The sequence below is a fragment of the Diabrotica undecimpunctata genome, chromosome 1 (genome assembly GCF_040954645.1).
Source record: "Diabrotica undecimpunctata isolate CICGRU chromosome 1, icDiaUnde3, whole genome shotgun sequence".
Lineage (NCBI taxonomy): Eukaryota > Metazoa > Arthropoda > Insecta > Coleoptera > Chrysomelidae > Diabrotica > Diabrotica undecimpunctata.
In genome coordinates, this window is record NC_092803.1 from 161,200,627 (window position 1) to 161,219,560 (window position 18,934).

Here is an 18,934-nt window from a genome sequence, read left to right on the forward strand (position 1 = left end):
TGGTTGCTTCAGCTGCTGCTTTGCGGCCTTTTTTGGTTTGAACTTCCTCGTCAGACATTTTGATATCTGCAACAGAATGCAAAAGAAACTAAATTAATCCACATTAAAGTAGCTACTAATAAAATCAATAAATTATACAAAAAAATCGATAATACATTACAACTTCTCATCTATTTATAAAACAATTAATTAAATTAATAGTATAGTTATAACTTACCTATTTATACAAAAAGGGTAAAATGAAAACTTGTTTGCAGATTTTAGCTTGGCTTGGGTAGTCAAGAACACACCAACAAAGACCTCCTCACTCGATGAAATCCACAGAAAGAATGACCAAGCTCAAGCAAGCGTCAAGCTGGAACGGGTAACGGATTTTTCAAATAGGCAAGAAACAAAGAACGGGCAAAGTACGCATGCGTAGCGTGGCGTCCAAATGAAAATTAGCAAATATACGAGTTTGGCAACATTGAAAACCACACGCCGAGATCATAAAACCCATAATTTAATTAAATATGGCGGGGAAAAATTTAATGTACTAAATCAAAGCCAATACTGCTATTTTGCAATTCAGTAAATTATGAAAATAAAATTAATGTAATAAATACAAATATCATATCCCTATTTTTGAAATAAACAACACTGATTTTAGAATTGTATATGAAGTACATTTTAATATGTCTATTTGTGCCTTTTTTAAAACTTCATGAAAGCGCTTATGTGTACTCGACTTCTTTCGTTAGAAATGAATAGTCTATTGTCATTAACAGCTGATTATGATTGGATTCTGACATTCACCTTCTCTGTTTATACATATATGTATTTGTCATATTAATATAAAATTTAATTAAAAAATTAAAATTCAAAATATGGATTTAGAAGACGATATTGAGGGCGACAACCAAACTGTATTTATTACATTCCCACCCTTAGTTCAAAAGGCAATTGAAGAGGTATTTTATATATGGTTTTATTTTTCACTTCTTTTAAAATTATATTTTTTAAGGTATTTTCAAGTAAAGATCCCCTTGACGAGCCAGATTTTAACAGTATTGACTATATTAATTCTTTATTTCCAACGGAGCAGTCTCTTTCAAATATAGACGAAGTAGTTGTAAAGGTAGAAAATAAAATAAATGCAATAGATAATGAAATAAGTACTGTAGTTCGGGGACAAATTACAGCTAGCGAGGAAGGAAAGCAAGCTTTAGAAGAAGCACAAAAGGTGAGTTGTGATTTTCTTTATATAACTATAACTATAAAAATAAATAAAATATATTTTATAGGTTATAAGACTGCTCTTTACTCACATCACAGATATTAAACAACAAGCAGAAAAATCTGAAGAGATGGTTCGTGAAATAACCAGAGACATCAAACAGTTAGATTCAGCTAAAAGGAATCTAACGCTAGCCATAACTACCCTGAATCACTTACATATGCTAGTAGGAGGAGTTGATACACTTAAGTCTCTCACACAAAGAAGATTTTATGGGGAAATTGTCCTGCCTCTTCAAGCTATTAGCGAAGTTATGACTCACTTTGAAAACTATTCCAACATACCACAAGTGAAAAGTTTAAGTGACCAAGTGAAATCCATACATTTGGAATTGGCTGATCAGATAACACATGATTTTAAAGAAGCCTTTTCAGGTAAAAATATAATAGATTTTTTTATCAATTTTTCTGAGAATTAAGATCAGAAGGTCATTTTTATCTTCCGTTGATTGTGTTGTCTAATACGTGTTTTTTAAACAAATATATTAGTTTTGGTAATGTAAAGTATTTAATAAGATGTAACCTTTCGTGCCATCATTTATAATTTAATATTGTTAATATTTTGTATTTTTCTATTCCACACAACTTTTTTAGGTACAAATACAAAAGTTGTTCTTCCCAACAAACAACTAGCTCAGGCTTGTTTAGTTTTGTCAATTTTGGATCCAAGAGTTAAAAAAGAACTGCTGAAATGGTTTGTGAACTTACAACTGCAAGAATATAGTCATCTATTTGAAGAAACGGAAGATACAGCTTGGCTCGATAAAATAGATAAGAGATATGCATGGATAAAGAAACATTTGTTGGAGTTTGAAGATAGGCTGGGTAAGATAACATTAAATTTACATATTGTTGATGTAAACTTTATTTAAAGACAGTTAGAAGTACAATAAAACTATTTTTAACTTCTAAATATCTATAATAAAAATATTTTATTAATTATATGACATAATTAAACTTTTCCCGAAATATTTTATAATAAATTATTCCAATTTCCCTGTATTACGTTATAATAAAAACTATATTACCATGTTTTTATGTTAATGGTCTATCTGGTCTATATCTGGGTATAGTCAGCGCAGAATTACGGTAGACAATCTCTCTCTACGCGAGAGTAAGATACTAAAAAAAAATGCAACAATGTTTTGTGGTGTGTGTGTCAGTGGTGAGTCAGAGTCACTTATCTTGGTTAGAGTGTGCAAAAATGCATTTATTTGTAGTTAAATTACATAAATAATAAAGATAATGCTTTTGGTAGCAATTGAGTGCTAAGTAATAATCGAATAAAATATGTGATATTGTGAATGTTATCAATGGCATTTCTTCTAAGAATGAGCCTGGTATAATTGTGACTTGAATGTCATAAGAATTTGTATAGATGGCGATTTTCTGGTGGTGGTGGGTACTAGTATACAATAATATCATTAACATTTATGACTTTTAATGAGTACAAATAGATGATACAAGAAGTTGGAGTTGAAGGATACTTAAGAAATCAAGCCTAAACCTTAGTGAAAGCCTAGGTAATGACTCCACTACCTTCCAATCACAAATTTATGCTACAGAGATGTGTCCACAGGAACTAATTAAGAGGAACTGTAGGGACAGGATTTTAAAAATTATATCTGATAAACAGCCGGCAGTAAATGCACTGGAATCGAATCTTATTTACTTCAAAGTTTGGAACTGTCTTCAGAATCTGATTCAGATCAGAAAAAGTAACAAATTCTCTCGGTGCCTGGGCATATTGGTATAGAACGGAACGAAAAAGCGGACATTCTTGCCAGGTGTACCGTACATAGTGAACTAATTTACTTAGAAATAAACACAAACAAATATACTATGTGAGTCGAAGGCACTGTTGCTTAGTCTTTGCAGGTTATGGGCGGGCTCGTTTATAGACGAGGGGCTAATTGCCAACTTACATTCCATCTTCTCATTGGAAGACTGGATGACATTTTTGACACCAGTTATTTGGGTTAGGTAATCATCATTTTGTGTTTTGTTTTTTAATTTGTAATTATTAGAAATAGCAATAATTGGAAATAGGCATATCTTGTGTTTAAATAAATACTCAAAAGATACTTTATTTTGGTTTACTTTTGGTACAGTGGTGTCTCACTCAATTTCCAGAATTGTATTTTTTAATTATTTTTAATTCTTAATTTTTTATTTTTTAAATTATATTGTAAGAATTATGGCACAAAAGAAAGAGAGAATGCCGCAAATTTTATTAGAAATCAACTGAACATATATTTCTCAAGGTTAGGAGACATTTTGCTAATATAATTCAAAAATGTATCAAAATGAAAAGAGGAGACTTTGAAAATTTATTAAATTTATTTATTGTTACTAAATCTACTAAATGTATAACTTTATTAGTGACATAGTTATGACTCGTGGGACATGGATGTTAGCAATAAAATAAGATTACATATTTTAAACATTACCTTTGAACGCAAATACATAACTTGAAAACTACCTACTCTATCGCATTGAGACACAAGGTTGATATGTACAGGAATAATAAAAAAACATGCTGAAATTATTTAGAATCAAAAAACATGCTGAAATCAAAACGGAGGTATTTAACACCCTTAGAGAATAAGAAGGATATATTGTTGCAAACTGTGTTATAACATTTTAAAATAAAAATGTTTATATATTAATTACTATTTAAATGGGAATAAACTACAATTATTAAAGGTTAAAGTTAGTTTATGGACGTTTCAATTTCCACTTCGGAAATCGTTCTCAAAATACAAACATTAGTAATTTCTAATTTATTTACTAATGTTTGTATTTTGAGAACAATTTCCGAAGTGAAAATTGAAACGTCAATGAACTAACTTTATTAACACTGGTTTATTATATTTGTAGTGTAAACAGGACAATTATCTTGTTGGAGGATAAAATTATTGTATGGATACAACTGTTCTTCACTGGGAAACATGAGGTTTTCTAGAATATTCAGATAACTCTGCCCAACAAACCTGCCATCAATACACCATACCATTCTCATTCCTCTAGATAAAATCCATCCCCAAATATTGGCGCTAAAATGAACAGCTGCACGATATCTATCAATATATAGAGAACTAAATCTATTATTATCTGGTCTATACATCCCAATTTTACCCTTTCAGAGGATGGAAAAATTTTCTCATCTGTAAATATTACTCTGTCCATAAATTTTGATTTTGTAGCTGATGGTTTAAAGCAAATATAAGTCTTGATTGCTTCTGTTGTAGTGTAAGAGCTTGTTTTTTTGCCGGAGTTAATGTGACATAATTCTTGCAGTTTTCGCATCTTCAAAAGGATTCTTTTCTAATCTCTCCAAAAGCGTACGATCTTCATGAGCGGTAAATATTTTTGTTCTTCCAGAACCTTGCTTTCTTTTGAGAGTTTCTTGTTCTCTTCATCTTTTATTAATATTAAAAACTGTTGTTCTGCTTACGTTAAAATGGTTCGCTACGGCAGATAGTGACCAACCATCTTCTAATTTCGTTACAATTCTTGCTTTTAGTTCTTTGCTAGCATGTGGAGCCATTTTTTGTGGTTGAACAGAATAAGTTATCTGACAAATTTTAAGATTTGGCAGTAACAGTAACAGTATGTAAATAATGAGTATTTATTCTTCAAAATACGCTGCTCAATTTTCTAAAAAATACGCTTAGAGTCATATCAGTTTTTTTAGGAACCAGCTGTATATGAAAAAGGTCTTAAATTATATACGCATAAAAAACGGTCTTAACTATTCTCTTTGCATCGGATTGAATATTTGTTGAAAATAAAAAAAAACATACAATCAAATGAGAAAATTTAGTTAAATAGTCCAAAGAACACAAAATTTATTATTTAGTTAGTCCGTGTCTCTATTTAAACATGTTTAAAATAAAGACTACACAAAAAATTAATTAATATAATCAAAATAATGAAATATGTATTATTTATAAAAAAGATTTTAAATATTAAATTCAATCTCCTATATTGTTAAATAAACCTTCTTAATGTGAAAGCAACGTCACTTACTTGGTTTAGAATATAAGAATGTACTCACAATAATTTAGATAATATGTTAATCAGATTAAGACTGGATGGTGGGCGTGGATAACTGTCGAATTTTTTTATAAAAGGGGGATGAGAGTCCAAACTGATACAAAAAGAGTCTCCCAAACTGAAATGAATAGGGGCCTTTACACTAGTTAAGAGGTGGTCTCCGTCCTAGGTTGAACTAAGATGAAAGTGTTCTCCTTTCTAAGATAGACTAGGATGAACTAGGATGAAAGTGTCATGAGAACATGATAGGAACTGCAGCTATGTCATTGACTGCAGAGTTATTGATTGAACATGACACATACTCACACACACAAACACAAAATACACATACTTCTTCTTCTAATGGCGCTACAACCCTTTGTGAGTCTTCGCCTGCTTAACAATGTTCTCCCATTCTGCCCTGTCGGATACTTTCCTTCGCCACTGCCTGATGTTCATGGTTTTAAGATCCCTCTCTACGTTGTCTATCCATATTTTACGTGGCCTTCCTCTTGTTCTGTTTCCTTGGGGCTTCCATCTCTGGACTACTTTTACAGCTCGATTATCTGGCATTCTTTCTAGTTGACCAAAATACACATACACATTATGTATATCACCAAACAGCTGTATCACCGTTGACTCACCGGAGAATCTCACGCTGATATTTGTTCTGCGGCTATTGCGCTACCCAATCCCGAGATGTAACACCATCGTGTCTACGGGATGTCTGGCGCAGGTGAGTTTGTATTTGAAAATCACGCTAGATTGCTTAGGGTTCGGTATTGGGATGGCATCAAATTTGGATAAAAACATTATTTTTTTCGTATTTTGCACCCCCAAAACTCAAATTTCATGAACTGTTATCGCTTTTCAGTATATTCTTGATTCTCTTTTCAACGTGTATCCTTCAGTATCTTATAGCTGCGAATCATTTATGATAATCGTTTTTTTTTTTAAGTTTAAATTACGCTTATTCTTTTAGGTATGGTCGTCCAAGTTCAGCTCATGGTGGCACCCTAATTCTTTCTACAAATAATGATTTCTCTCCTATAACAAAATTTGACTTTCTGTTGAATGGATCCTTTTTTGAGTTTTCATTGGTTTATAACAAGAATCTTAATTTATACATTCTTTGCATTTATAGATCACCTGATTCTTCCGCGGAACTATATTTTCAGAACCTGTTAAATTTGTTAGACGACCTGCCCAATAAAAGCAGGAAGATTCTATGCGGTGACTTGAATATTAAGTACGCTGTTACTTGTGCTACTCAATCATCCTTGGTCAATATATTCGAATCATATGGTTTCACAATCATTATCAGTGGCGTTACAGCTCTTTATGAGCCAAAGCCTTCTTCAGAACAATCCTCCATTGGCCCCTGTCTCTGGCAACTTTTCTCCATGCTCTAATTCCGATAGACTTCAAATAATTTTCTAGGTTGTCTTGGTACCTAAGTCTCGGTCTTCCTCTTCTTCGTTGTCCGATCGGCCCTCTTCGGTCAATGGTTTCACAATGCACGTTAATAATTCTCCTACAAGAATTACTAAAACATCTACCATAATTGATTATATATTGTGTCAGATTTCTCACCCCGTAGTGTATGCCCTACAATATTAATGCAGGACTATCTGATCATAAAGCAGTATATACCAAGTTTAACACTCTTAACAAACAATTCTCGAGAACCCAACGTTTAGGTAGGATTTTTGCCGCTAAGAACTGTCGTAAATTCCAAAATTTATGCTTGACTTGTGAGTGGCACTTTCCCTCTGTGGACGTGGACTATAATTTCAGTAATTTTTTAGATAAACTTGTCTGTATTTTCAATAAGGCATTTCCTTTAATTACAATTAAGTCAAAACATCAAAAACCCCTCTACTACCAAGGGTATCCGCATATCAGCCAAGAATATGCGTTCACTACTGTACATCAAGAAATTTATTACCAACGTCTTTGTCACTGAATATATCTCCAAGTACAGAGAAACCTATCTAAAACTTATCAAAACACCTAAAAAATGTACTATTAGAATCGTCTGGGAAGCTCTAAAAATGTTGCAAGAGAAACTTGGTCCATAATAAACGATCTTCGAAATAAAACCAATACAGCTCAAAAATTTTCTCTTCCAAACCCTGAAAATCTAAATACATACTAAGGCCTTGAATTCATTCTTTATAGAACAAGTTGATAAATCTGAACTGATACAAACAATCAGTAGAATCAAAAACAAGTCTTCCTGTAGTACATATGGATTATCCATAAAAATTTTCTTAAATCTCCCAAAAAATGTGTTAGAAGTCCTGGTCTTATTAATTAACGATTCCTTTTTAAAAGGTATATTTCCAGAGTTCCTAAATACAGCCGTTGTTATTATTCCTCTTCATAAGGGTGGTGAAAAATCTAATGTCTGCAACTATAGACCTATTGCCTTATTACCGGTCCTATCCAAAATTATCGAGAGACTTATAAAAGCCTGACTTATCTCCTTCCTCGTTGATAACATTTTATCACAAAGTCAAGTTCCTAAATACAGCCGTTGTTATTATTCCTCTTCATAAGGGTGGTGAAAAATCTAATGTCTGCAACTATAGACCTATTGCCTTATTACCGGTCCTATCCAAAATTATCGAGAGACTTATAAAAGCCTGACTTATCTCCTTCCTCGTTGATAACATTTTATCACAAAGTCAGTTTGGCTTTTTATCTAATAAATGTAGCAGCGAACTTTGTTTTCTGTACTACATGTGGTCTATCAAGCACCAAACAATACTCTTTATACTGCCACTGTTTCTGTGACTATGCCAAAGCTTTTGATTGTGTAAATCATGACATTTTGATAAAAAACTAAATTTCTACGGAATTCGAGGTATTCCTTTGAATTGGTTTCAATCTTACTTGAGGAATATTAAACAACTAGTTAGAACAAATGATACTGACTCTAATCACAAAAGCATTGTATGTGGAGTACCACAAGGTTCAATACTGGGTCCTCTACTTTTCCTTATCTTTATAAATGACATCACTAACTTAAAAATCGATGGAAAAATTGTTCTTTTTGCTGATGATACCACTATTACCTGGAGGAACTCTAGTATTGCAACTCTTCATGCAATTATAACTTCTGATCTACTTAAAATAAAAACCTGGGCCGACCCTAATTTACTCTCTTTTAACGTGAATAAGACAGTAGCATTATCCTATAAAGGAGCTCTTCAACCCTTGCTTCTTAATAACAGCCAGATCAGTATAATTGATTCTGTAAAATTTCTTAGTATTTTTATAGTCAGCAACCTTAAATGATCCCTTCATATTGATTTGTTAAGTAAGAAACTAGCCTCATCCTGCTGTGCAATAAGATCTGTTTCGAAGGAAATCAATTTAGCATCTTCCAAAATAACATATTTTTCTTTGTTTGAGTCTCATCTTTGATATAGCCTTTTTGGCGTTCTAGTATTGCTGCCCAATCTGATGTTATTTTTAAATTACAAAAATGCGCAATACGGTATCTTTTTGGTCTCAGTAAAATAACACATTGCAGAAGCTACTTCAAAAATCACGGGATTTTAACTCTTCCCTATTTAGTGAATACCACTGAATTAGTAAAGAAATCTATATTCGGCAAAAAAATTATACAACCAATCTCTCTTTGCAACTTAAATCAACAACTTTCCTTAAGTTCTGTAAATTGATAAAAGCCTATCTATCTGAAAGACTCTATTGTTCAGTGGAAGAGTTTCTTAACGAATAACTAAGAAATTACAGTATGTTTAGATACATAAAGTATTTTTATATATATTTGGGTATCACATGCAGCAACTTAAACTTATTCGTAAGGTTTTATTATGCGATTTGCAATCGATTGTATATTTGATTATCTTTTATTTTGTGATATTGACGATTTATGTAATTTTAGCAAATTTGAATTTTTATTGTTATTTTTTGACTTTTTGTAAGCTTTTTTCATAAAATTGTACAATTTTCAGTGACAATAAAGCATATCTCTATTTTATAGGCAATATGTTCCCACAACATTGGGAAGTATCCGAACGAATAGCAGTCCAGTTTTGTCACAACACAAGGGAAGAGCTAGCTAAAATCATGGTGAAGAGAAAAAATGAAATAGATGTAAAATTGTTGCTTTATGCTATTCAGAAAACATCGGCATTTGAAGGTCTTTTAGCCAGAAGGTTTACTGGTGTAACATTGTCTGAAAATAGCGAACCCTCCAAGGAAACTGCAGAAAATAAAAAAGAATTAAACGAATCAAAAAGTGAAGATAAAGATGGCGATATTAATTCCTCAGCTTTTCATGGATTAATAGGTAATATTTTTTACTTGATTGTTAGTATCTAATAAGTTCTAGTGACGCATCTATTAACTTTTTTATTATTTCTAGGCAAATGTTTCATTCCCCATTTAGAAATCTATATCGAAAGCGTCGACAGAAACCTCGCCGACCTCATAGAACGTTTCGTTTTGGATCAAAAACAAAGTAAACCAACAGAAGCCACAGAGACTCAAGCGTCAATTCTACCCAGTTGTCCGGATTTGTTCGTTTTCTACAAAAAAAGTATGATCCAGTGCAATCAACTGGACAAAGGCCACACTATGTTGAATTTAACCAAAACTTTCCAAAAGTATCTACACGAATATGCTGAGAAGCTACTTTTGAGTAATTTGCCGAAAATTGAGCCACAAAGTTTGGGTACATCTGTGCAAAACTTTACTAAGGATTTGCAGAAAATATCTACATCAGGGTTAATACAGAATTTTTCGTCTTTATTAAAGGAAGGAGAATTGACCAGGTAAGTGTGAAGATATGTTTTAATGTTTTATCACTTTTTCCTCCACTACAAAGTAATTTGAGTCGATCCTAGTTCAAATTATGCTCTGTAGTAATATTAAACTGTAGATGGCTCAATGAACATCTATTTTAAAAAGAACGTTTTACAAAAACTTGTGCATTTTACAAATTTGTCAAATTTAACACCGAAATACAAAAGTAACAAAAAGAAAATGTTATTCTTCAATATCAATAATCAATTCTTAGAAAATCAATCTCTTACAAATACCTCCCTTTACAAATTCAATCGTTGGGATGGTTTAATTTCCCTCTTAAACAGTGGCGGATACACCGGGAGGAAATAAGGAAATTTCCCGCCCCAATAAGGTCAAAAAACAAAGATATAATGACTGACATGAACAAATTCAACCCAATACACCCGCTAGTTGGGAAAAAATAAGGGAACATAATGCATATAACTTATTTTTATATCTTTTATGTAGTTTGAGTTTATTATTTTTTTATGTCTTTTGGTTAGTGTTCATTGGAAGTCCTCCCCCCCCCCCTTCCAAGGCAAATGTCTACATCCGCCATTGCACTTAGATCTACTACTAACTTAAGGTTATGTTTTTTAAAAGAAGTAATAAAAAAAACTAACAGAGAATAAGGCGGACCACTGGAGAAATGTTGAAAGAATGAAAAGTAAGACTAGAGGAAAAAAGAAAACAGACGAAAGGACTTATTAAAAAAAACTGATATACAAATAAACTTATCCGGGATATAAGTTAAGTTGTCACATTTTAAATGCGAAATAAATTTTTTAAAAATCACATATAATTACAAGCAAATTTTTTTAAGTTATAATTATCATGCCCTAAATCCTGTCCTGGACATTACGAAAGACTTTAATATTGCGCGTCTGGAGAGCATTTATATACGGCTGGCTCATGAAATGCCGGTTATACACGTTTACTAACGTTTACTACATTAGCACATAATTTATGTGGCCATTGACGAAATATTACACAACGCATCCAAATTTTGTCGTTTCTGTCGAATTTCCCACATATAATGCAAAGGTTACCGGAGGCAGGTTCTTTTCAATGATAAGTAGACAAGGGGGAATAAAGACACATCTTTACTACAAAGTGTCCCAGATTATTCTAGTTCTCTAATTAAATATAAAAGTTTATTCTTGAAATCACACAGAGTTGCTAGAATTATCACACATATTCCATTATAACATATCCAAACAATCAGCAGCAGCTATCACAAGATTAAAACTAGTCACGGTGCTGTTCTTGCTCACCTGGATAGGTTAAACATTATAGAATCAGGAAAGTGTTCGTGCGATACTATTTCCCAGTGTGATGTTAATCACATCCTGTTTGGATGTATTAAAAATAAAGCACTCTCATCTACATTTTATGAAAACCTGGTTAATACATTGGAGTCAACGGACGATTGTGAGCATTTATATTTTGTCGTTCTGTGGATTCTTCGCTCTTAAAAACCTGTTTTTAGTCGATATCAACATTTCCTAGTGTTGTCCCATTATTTTTAGTTTTTCTTTTTTTTTTTAATTCGTCCTTCAATAGCGTTGAAGTGAAAATTATTGAGTATTATATGACTTCGGCTATTAAAATCCTTTGCGGATTCCGTCTATTTCCATTAGAGCAAGTAGAAATGGGAATGATTTCTGTGAACGAAATACGTTTATTCTCTCATGTGTGTCTAGGAGTGTTATTTACTTTAGGAGTAGTCTCGTTCTTTTTTACTTATCATTCGATCAACATTGTTGCGGCTTTTCGAGTGTTAAAAGAATGTTATTTTATAAGGCCGGCTCCACACATGGGATCCAATGTTTGCGCCAATGTTACAGCTAACGTTCGGTCAACTGTGCTCCCACGTTCGATGAGGCATCCACACATTGCGTTGACTATTGAGGCGATATCAGTCTGTTCCCTCTAGAGCCATCGTCAACATGTCCGACATGAAAATTGTAGCGACTGGGACTGTCGTGATAATGAGTGCATATGATTATATTTTGCTACAAAAAAGGCGAAGGCCTCGTCGAAGAAGATGGTGGATGACAACAATTCATAAAGTAGAAATCAGTAAGTACTGCTTTGGATACTGGTTATCTAATGGGGTCTTATTTGGTAGCACAAAACAATTTAGGTATACCTATTCAATATTTTAGATATGATGGACGTCAATTATTGAGTAACTTGTTGCGAGAACCTTCAGGAGAATTTGATAACTTCTGTCGATTGTCATCGACCGATTTTGAAAGTCTTCTCCAGCTAATTGAACCAAAAATCAAGACGAAAGATACGCGATGGAGAGAAGCAATACCTGCTAAAGTACGTTTATCTGTAACACTCCGATTTCTTGTCACAGGAGACTGTTTTAAGAGCCTGCATTTCCTATTCAAAATATCGAGCCAAGTTATATCGCTAGTAGTACAGTACATTTTTTTTGGGTCTGAAAGGTACTGAAAAAACCAGATATGTATATATTATTATGTAACAGTGGCGCACCTAGAATTTTCCTGTGGGGTGGTTTTGGTTGGGTACCGAAATTTTTCTATGCTACCTCCATTTTGAGTCCTTAAAATTTGTGAGTAACAGTGTCGGAATAGTGCCCTGGTGGTTTAACCCCCAAAACCCAACCTGGGTGCGGCACTGTTATGTAAGAAATATCCTTTTGAGCATAAACCCCGTTTTGATACACCACCGTCGTGTATCGGAGTGTTAATCCTAAACTACTCAACGGAGGTGGCTCAGGTGGCCGAAGATCGATTTTTACATATTGTACTTTTGTTTTTTAATGCCGCCATGGAATGGAATTTTTTTTCAACAAAGTAAATTTAATTTTCTAAAAAGAATACTTTGTAAAATGGTAGCACAAACGTTTTAAAAGAAAAAAGAAGACGAGGACTCTTTTTATAACCTGTGGCTTGTCATTGGTTTATTTTCTTTTGCTTTGCTAGATTGTGCAAAATTAGGTAATTTTATGCAGGATGCGATAATTACACGCCAATGACTAAATTATGCGCAAATCGCATAATTATACGCCGATTGGAACACTGCTGTAGCGCCAATGTGTGGTCGGCATCAACGGCAATACCAGTATTGGCGCCAATCCCTTTGATGTGTACGCAAAAACCGACGGCCAACGGAAAACTCCCAACGTTTTGTTGGGTACCAACACAGTTTTGTCGGTACATACATTGTACGAACGCGGTTCGTCCAATGTGTGCTGTTCGCTGTGTCTCTGCTGTCTATACTGTACAGCAGGCAAGATTAAGTAGTTTAGCAAATCCATTAGGAGTTGTTTTGTTACCTGGATAACTTGTCAAATATTTTGCACACTCAGTGTTGTACGCCGACTCTAAAAGTAAACAAAAAAAAACAACACATAACATATAATATTTTTACATTCTAATTTGGGTTCAAGAATTAAGTGAAGTAAACTTAGTTTAACTTTATTTAAATCACTCAACTACAAAAACCCGCTAAATAACAAATATCTCATTGATAATTAAAAATACCCTAATAATTATCGCTTACAAAAAAACTTGTCTAATTACTGTCTATTCAAAGGACGCCGAGCAGTTTATATAATACAAACATCTGTTCTAGAGATAGCCAGCGAAAACACGAAGCCGAATTAGCGCACGAGATTCCAGAAAAACACCCAAAACACCGAAATATATATATATATATATATATATATATATATATATATATATATATTTATATATATATATATATATATATATATATATATATATATATATATATATATATAGTATTTTATTCAGAATTTTCATTGCATTGATTCTTAAATGAGTTAGTTTAAAAGATATTATTTTAGAATTTCTTTGTATTAGGTTTACTAAAGACGAGCAAACCAAGATATGTTGCATCCTAACTACTGCTGAATATTGTTTAGACACTACACAACAACTGGAAGATAAACTGAAGGAAAAGATAGAGCCCACTTTAGTAGATCAAGTTGATTTAACCAAAGAACAGGATAATTTCCACAAGTGAGTTTTAAATTTATATTGATGTTAATATAGTTCTTCCGTTTTATCTTATGTGACATGTTTTATGTTTTTAAATCATGAATCCGATTTATTTTATTTTCAGAGTTATATCTAGCTGTATTCAAATTTTGGTACAGGATTTGGAAAATTCATGTGAACCTGCATTGACAGCAATGAGTAAGGTAAGCCAAATTTTTCTTATATTGTAATAGTTTAATTATATCCTTCTGCTACTGCTACAATAGGTCGTTGCTTTTGTACCACTTTTCAATCATATAGGGAGATGAAAATCGTTTCACTGAAATTTATTTATAACTTTTTAAATACCCTGTATAAAACAAAACAACTTTGTATCCTTGTAACGGGGAAGTGATGCGAATTTAAAATAAAATACAGGGTGTTTATTTAAAACTGTATATTTGTAACTAATTTCAAAATTTGAAGCTTACAGCCACCTTATATTTTTGTAAATAACTTTTTTTGGTATCTCCTCCAATAACAGAATAACGGACATTATCACAAAACTTGATCAACCTGTATATTGATATTATTACATTATGTAATTTCGTAATTTTCTAGGTACAATGGCAAAACGTGGACACAGTGGGTGACCAGAGTTCATACATCACAGCCATAACAACCCATCTGAAAACCAACGTTCCTATAATCCGAGAAAACCTGTCACAATCTCGTAAATACTTCACTCAGTTCTGCATCAAATTTGCCAACAGTTTCATTCCCAAATTCATCCAAAACATCTACAAGTGCAAACCGATAAACACGGAGGGCGCGGAACAGCTTCTGTTAGACACACACATGTTGAAAACGGTATTATTAAACCTGCCGTCCATTGCGTCACAGATAAATCGCCCGGCACCAGCTGCGTATATCAAGGTGGTCACTAAAGGAATGACAAGGGCAGAAATGATTTTGAAGGTAGTTATGACACCGATAGAACCTTCGAAGAACTTTGTTGAGCAGTATAAGAAATTGTTGCCAGATAGTCAACTGCCGGAGTTTCATAAAGTGTTGGATATGAAGACTGTGAAGAGACAGGATCAGGTAGTGTTGTCGGATATTTTTAAAAGCTATAAGTAGAGGTTGGATCATGTTGACGCCACATTTGTGAGAGAGATTATGAAAAGTGTGCAATTTAAGTTAACTGTGTGTTACGTGGAATTTTTGTAGAATGAATGTTGAAATGCAAATTGACTGGATACTAAACGGACGATGGTTTACAGTTTTCTCTAAAACCTTGAAAACGTTTTATCATTCTTCTTCTTTTTGTTTAGTTACTCGAAAGTACTTACTGGAGATTCCCAAGCAAGGACCCAATATCCAAATTATCTCTTACTAAAATATTTTATTCTCTCATTGGACATGAAAATAAATGACGATTCATTGATTTTTCATGTTAATTTCTCAATTTACAAGGTTCAACATGATTAACGGCAAATGATCCTTTAATGTCCACTACTGAATATCGAAATTCTTTAATATTCCAATTGATCCTGCTATAAATTTGATACAAACAATTTATGGCTGCTTCTTAGCCTTCATTTTTGATCTTTCCTAGACTCTATTCGATAATTATTTACGTCCATCCATTGCCCATAACATTCTAAACGTGGTTTAAAGTGATCTTATGGAAATTGTTTCACTCTTGCCCTTAAATTCATCCAATCTACTCAGTTCTACTTCCTCCTGTATCTGGATCTCCTTCACAGTTTTAACTTGCAAAGGTGCAATATGTTTTTAGAAAGGTAAAAATTGTGAAAAGTTAGGAATACTTCCTAATAATTTCTTCTATTTATACAGGGTGATTCATAAAAAATTAAAATAAGTTAAATATACGTTAACATTCCGTATCTCAATACATAAAAATAATTCTCAAGGAAAATGAAATTCCTGTATTTGGCTGTATATCATAAATCACAAAATTTTTTATTTAAAGAATAAAATGTATAGGTAAATATCTAAAAAAGGCCCTTTCGGGCTATATCACAAAATCTTTTTGGATAAACAAGTTCATCATCAGTGCAGTTACCAAGTATACATGACTGAAGCTACTAAAAATGTGAGTAAAAACGCCGATAAATTCGTATGATGTTAAAGTTTTAAACATATTTGCTGCATGGCAACGCAAGACTCCCAATTGGGGTTGCTGACCGAGACGTAGGTAGTATAGCAAGTCTAGGTAGGATCATTTAGAGACTACGTCTCAGGGTGAGCAACCTCTGCGTTTCCATGAAGTAAATCTGTTTAAAACTTTAACATCTTAAGAATTTATCAGTAAAGATATAATAAATGACAAATCTAATATCATTTAAAGGGTTTTTACCTACTAGAGAAGTGACGATATAATAGAAACTGTTATTAATAACTGCTTACTGACAAATAACAGTCGCTAATAATTATCCAATAAAATAAGTTAGCAGGTATTCAGTTATTTTTTATATCAAGTCGGTTACTCGACTAGTCAATCATAACGTTAATATTGATACAGATAATGCTAATGTTGATATTGAACAGCAATACGACTGCTGTCGTATATATAGCATATATAGCGGTAACAACCCATCTTTTAGATGACAACTTTCAGCTCCAGTCCATTTTACTAAAATGTTCCATAATTATCGGTCAACACACTAGCACAAATTTAGGCCAAACTATACTGAAAATAGCGAATGAATGGGACATTATTGGCTAAATATTTCTAGTCGTTTCTGACAACAGAAACAATATAGTTGGAGCGATAAAAAAAGGACTACAGTGGAAGCAATTTGACTGTTTTTCCCACTCATTAAATTTAGTGGTAAATCATTCTATAGCTTCTCTAGATGTTGATAATATTTGGTAATATTGTCCAAAAAATAAAATCTATTGTTGTCACTTTAAACGTAGTTGTTTTTCAAATGAGAAGTTGATGAATTACCAAAAACAAAGCGGAGAGCCAGCCCTTAAACTTCTACAGGAAGTACCCACTAGGTGGAACTCGGTTTTTTACATGTTGGACCGATTTAACCAATTAGAGGAAGTAATTAAAAGTACAATGGCATTAATTGACCAGAATCTTCCAATTTTAACGGCAGAGGAATGGAAAATATCCCATAAATTGTGCCAGGTGTTAAAACCCTTTGAAAAAGTTATAAAATGAATAAGTGGAGAAAATTACAGTACAGCTTCTTACGTAATACCTTAGATACTATATATATGGCCTCTATGATATTTGTGGTTTTAAACGTTTTCACAAACTGTTAGGACAGTTATAAAAAAGTTGGAAAAAGGCGATTAAATAAATATAAAGAGAACGCGGAGAGAACGGCGATTAAATAAATATGAAGAGAGGCGATAAAGAGAACGATTGAACATATTAAAAATAGCCAAACATTAGCTATATGTACCTTTTTGGATCCCCGATTCAAAATTATCGCGTTCCTTAACCAGAACTATGGGGACAATTAAAAAAAGTTACAGAATACGTAACAAAACTTATACGTAATAAACCACCCTCGTGAGGAAGAAATGGAGCGGAAAAATAGTGAAGATGATAATGAAATCTCAGTTTAGAGAACATTTGAAAAAACAGTTCCTGCGAATCAACCCAAAGGTATGGCAACTATTATCCAATTCAACGTTATTTGGAAGATATTTTGCCGAGACAGGAAACATCTTTGAACTGGTGGCGTGATAATAAATTCAACTACCCTTAGATTAGCAAGATGGTTCCGGAAAAATCTTGTGCTATTGCTACATCGGTGCCCTGTGAACGCTTATTTTCAAAAGCCCGTCAATTGTTGGCTGATAGACGAAGCAGACTTGGTTCAACAAAGGTGCAACAACTACTTTTTTTAAGCTCCCAATTCGGTTGGAGAAAAATGATTATAATGTAATAACAATAAATAACATCTCGATTTTATTGTTAGTTGTTGACCTAATCGATATATTTTTTAATCTGACGATAATGTTTTATTATTTAAATTATTACAATCCCATTTATTTTTCTAGAATATGCCAAAAATATTTTAGCTAAAACTTGCTCAGACTTTGACTTGAATTCATTAAATAACTGGTAACTATTTAAAATAACAGTTACCCGAAAATAACTACCACGGTTATAACGATTGTTTAAAAATGACCGATAAGCACACCACTATTACCCACATATTCAGTGGCTTCACTCGTGTATACTTGGTAACTGCACTGATAATGGACTTTTAGTCCGAAAACATTCTGTGATGTAGCTCGAAAGGATATTGTAAATAAAAATTTTTATAAAAATAATTAACCTACAGTTTAAGCAAAAAATTAATATTTTCTGTTGGAAATGGAATTATGTATGAATTATCCTGTTAATATCATAAATATAATATTTTTCTGTAATTGTGTTGTACACCAACCATCTAAGAAACTCATTATTTCTCATTGCTGATAAGAGTATTAGCTTTTAATTACCCATTACTTAGTTACAGTTATTTTATTTCCCATGTAAATTAGTAATTATGTCGTTTCATCTGAAACTTCTAAAAAGACTACCGATAAGTGCCCTTACCTTTGACTGGTTAAAAATATCTATACTCCGGTTTTTAAGCGTACTATCTCTTCCGGTAGGAATCTATAGAGGAGTAACACCGAGTCTCAAGCCCCCATCTCTTGCCGTACTGCTCGTCCATATGCCGATCCGATACACCAATGCATTCTAGTCTAAGTAGCAGATTAATTTGAACTACATTTCTAAAATAACAAAGTAGTTCCATCTGTGAAGTTTTTGGGGCCAA

At 32.9% G+C, this 18,934-nt stretch overlaps 1 protein-coding gene across 1 annotated transcript; it reads left to right on the forward strand.

Moving 5' to 3' along the window:
- Nucleotides 1-784: 784 nt before the first annotated feature.
- Vps53 (vacuolar protein sorting 53) lies at nucleotides 785-18,678 on the forward strand. The gene is made up of 9 exons (XM_072520348.1): nucleotides 785-950; nucleotides 1,004-1,222; nucleotides 1,284-1,650; nucleotides 1,870-2,100; nucleotides 9,329-9,637; nucleotides 9,713-10,121; nucleotides 13,998-14,156; nucleotides 14,260-14,338; nucleotides 14,736-18,678. The coding sequence occupies exons 1-9, from the start codon at nucleotides 867-869 to the stop codon at nucleotides 15,252-15,254; spliced, it is 2,376 nt and encodes a 791-aa protein (XP_072376449.1). The 5' UTR covers nucleotides 785-866; the 3' UTR covers nucleotides 15,255-18,678.
- The last annotated feature ends 256 nt before the right edge of the window (nucleotides 18,679-18,934 follow it).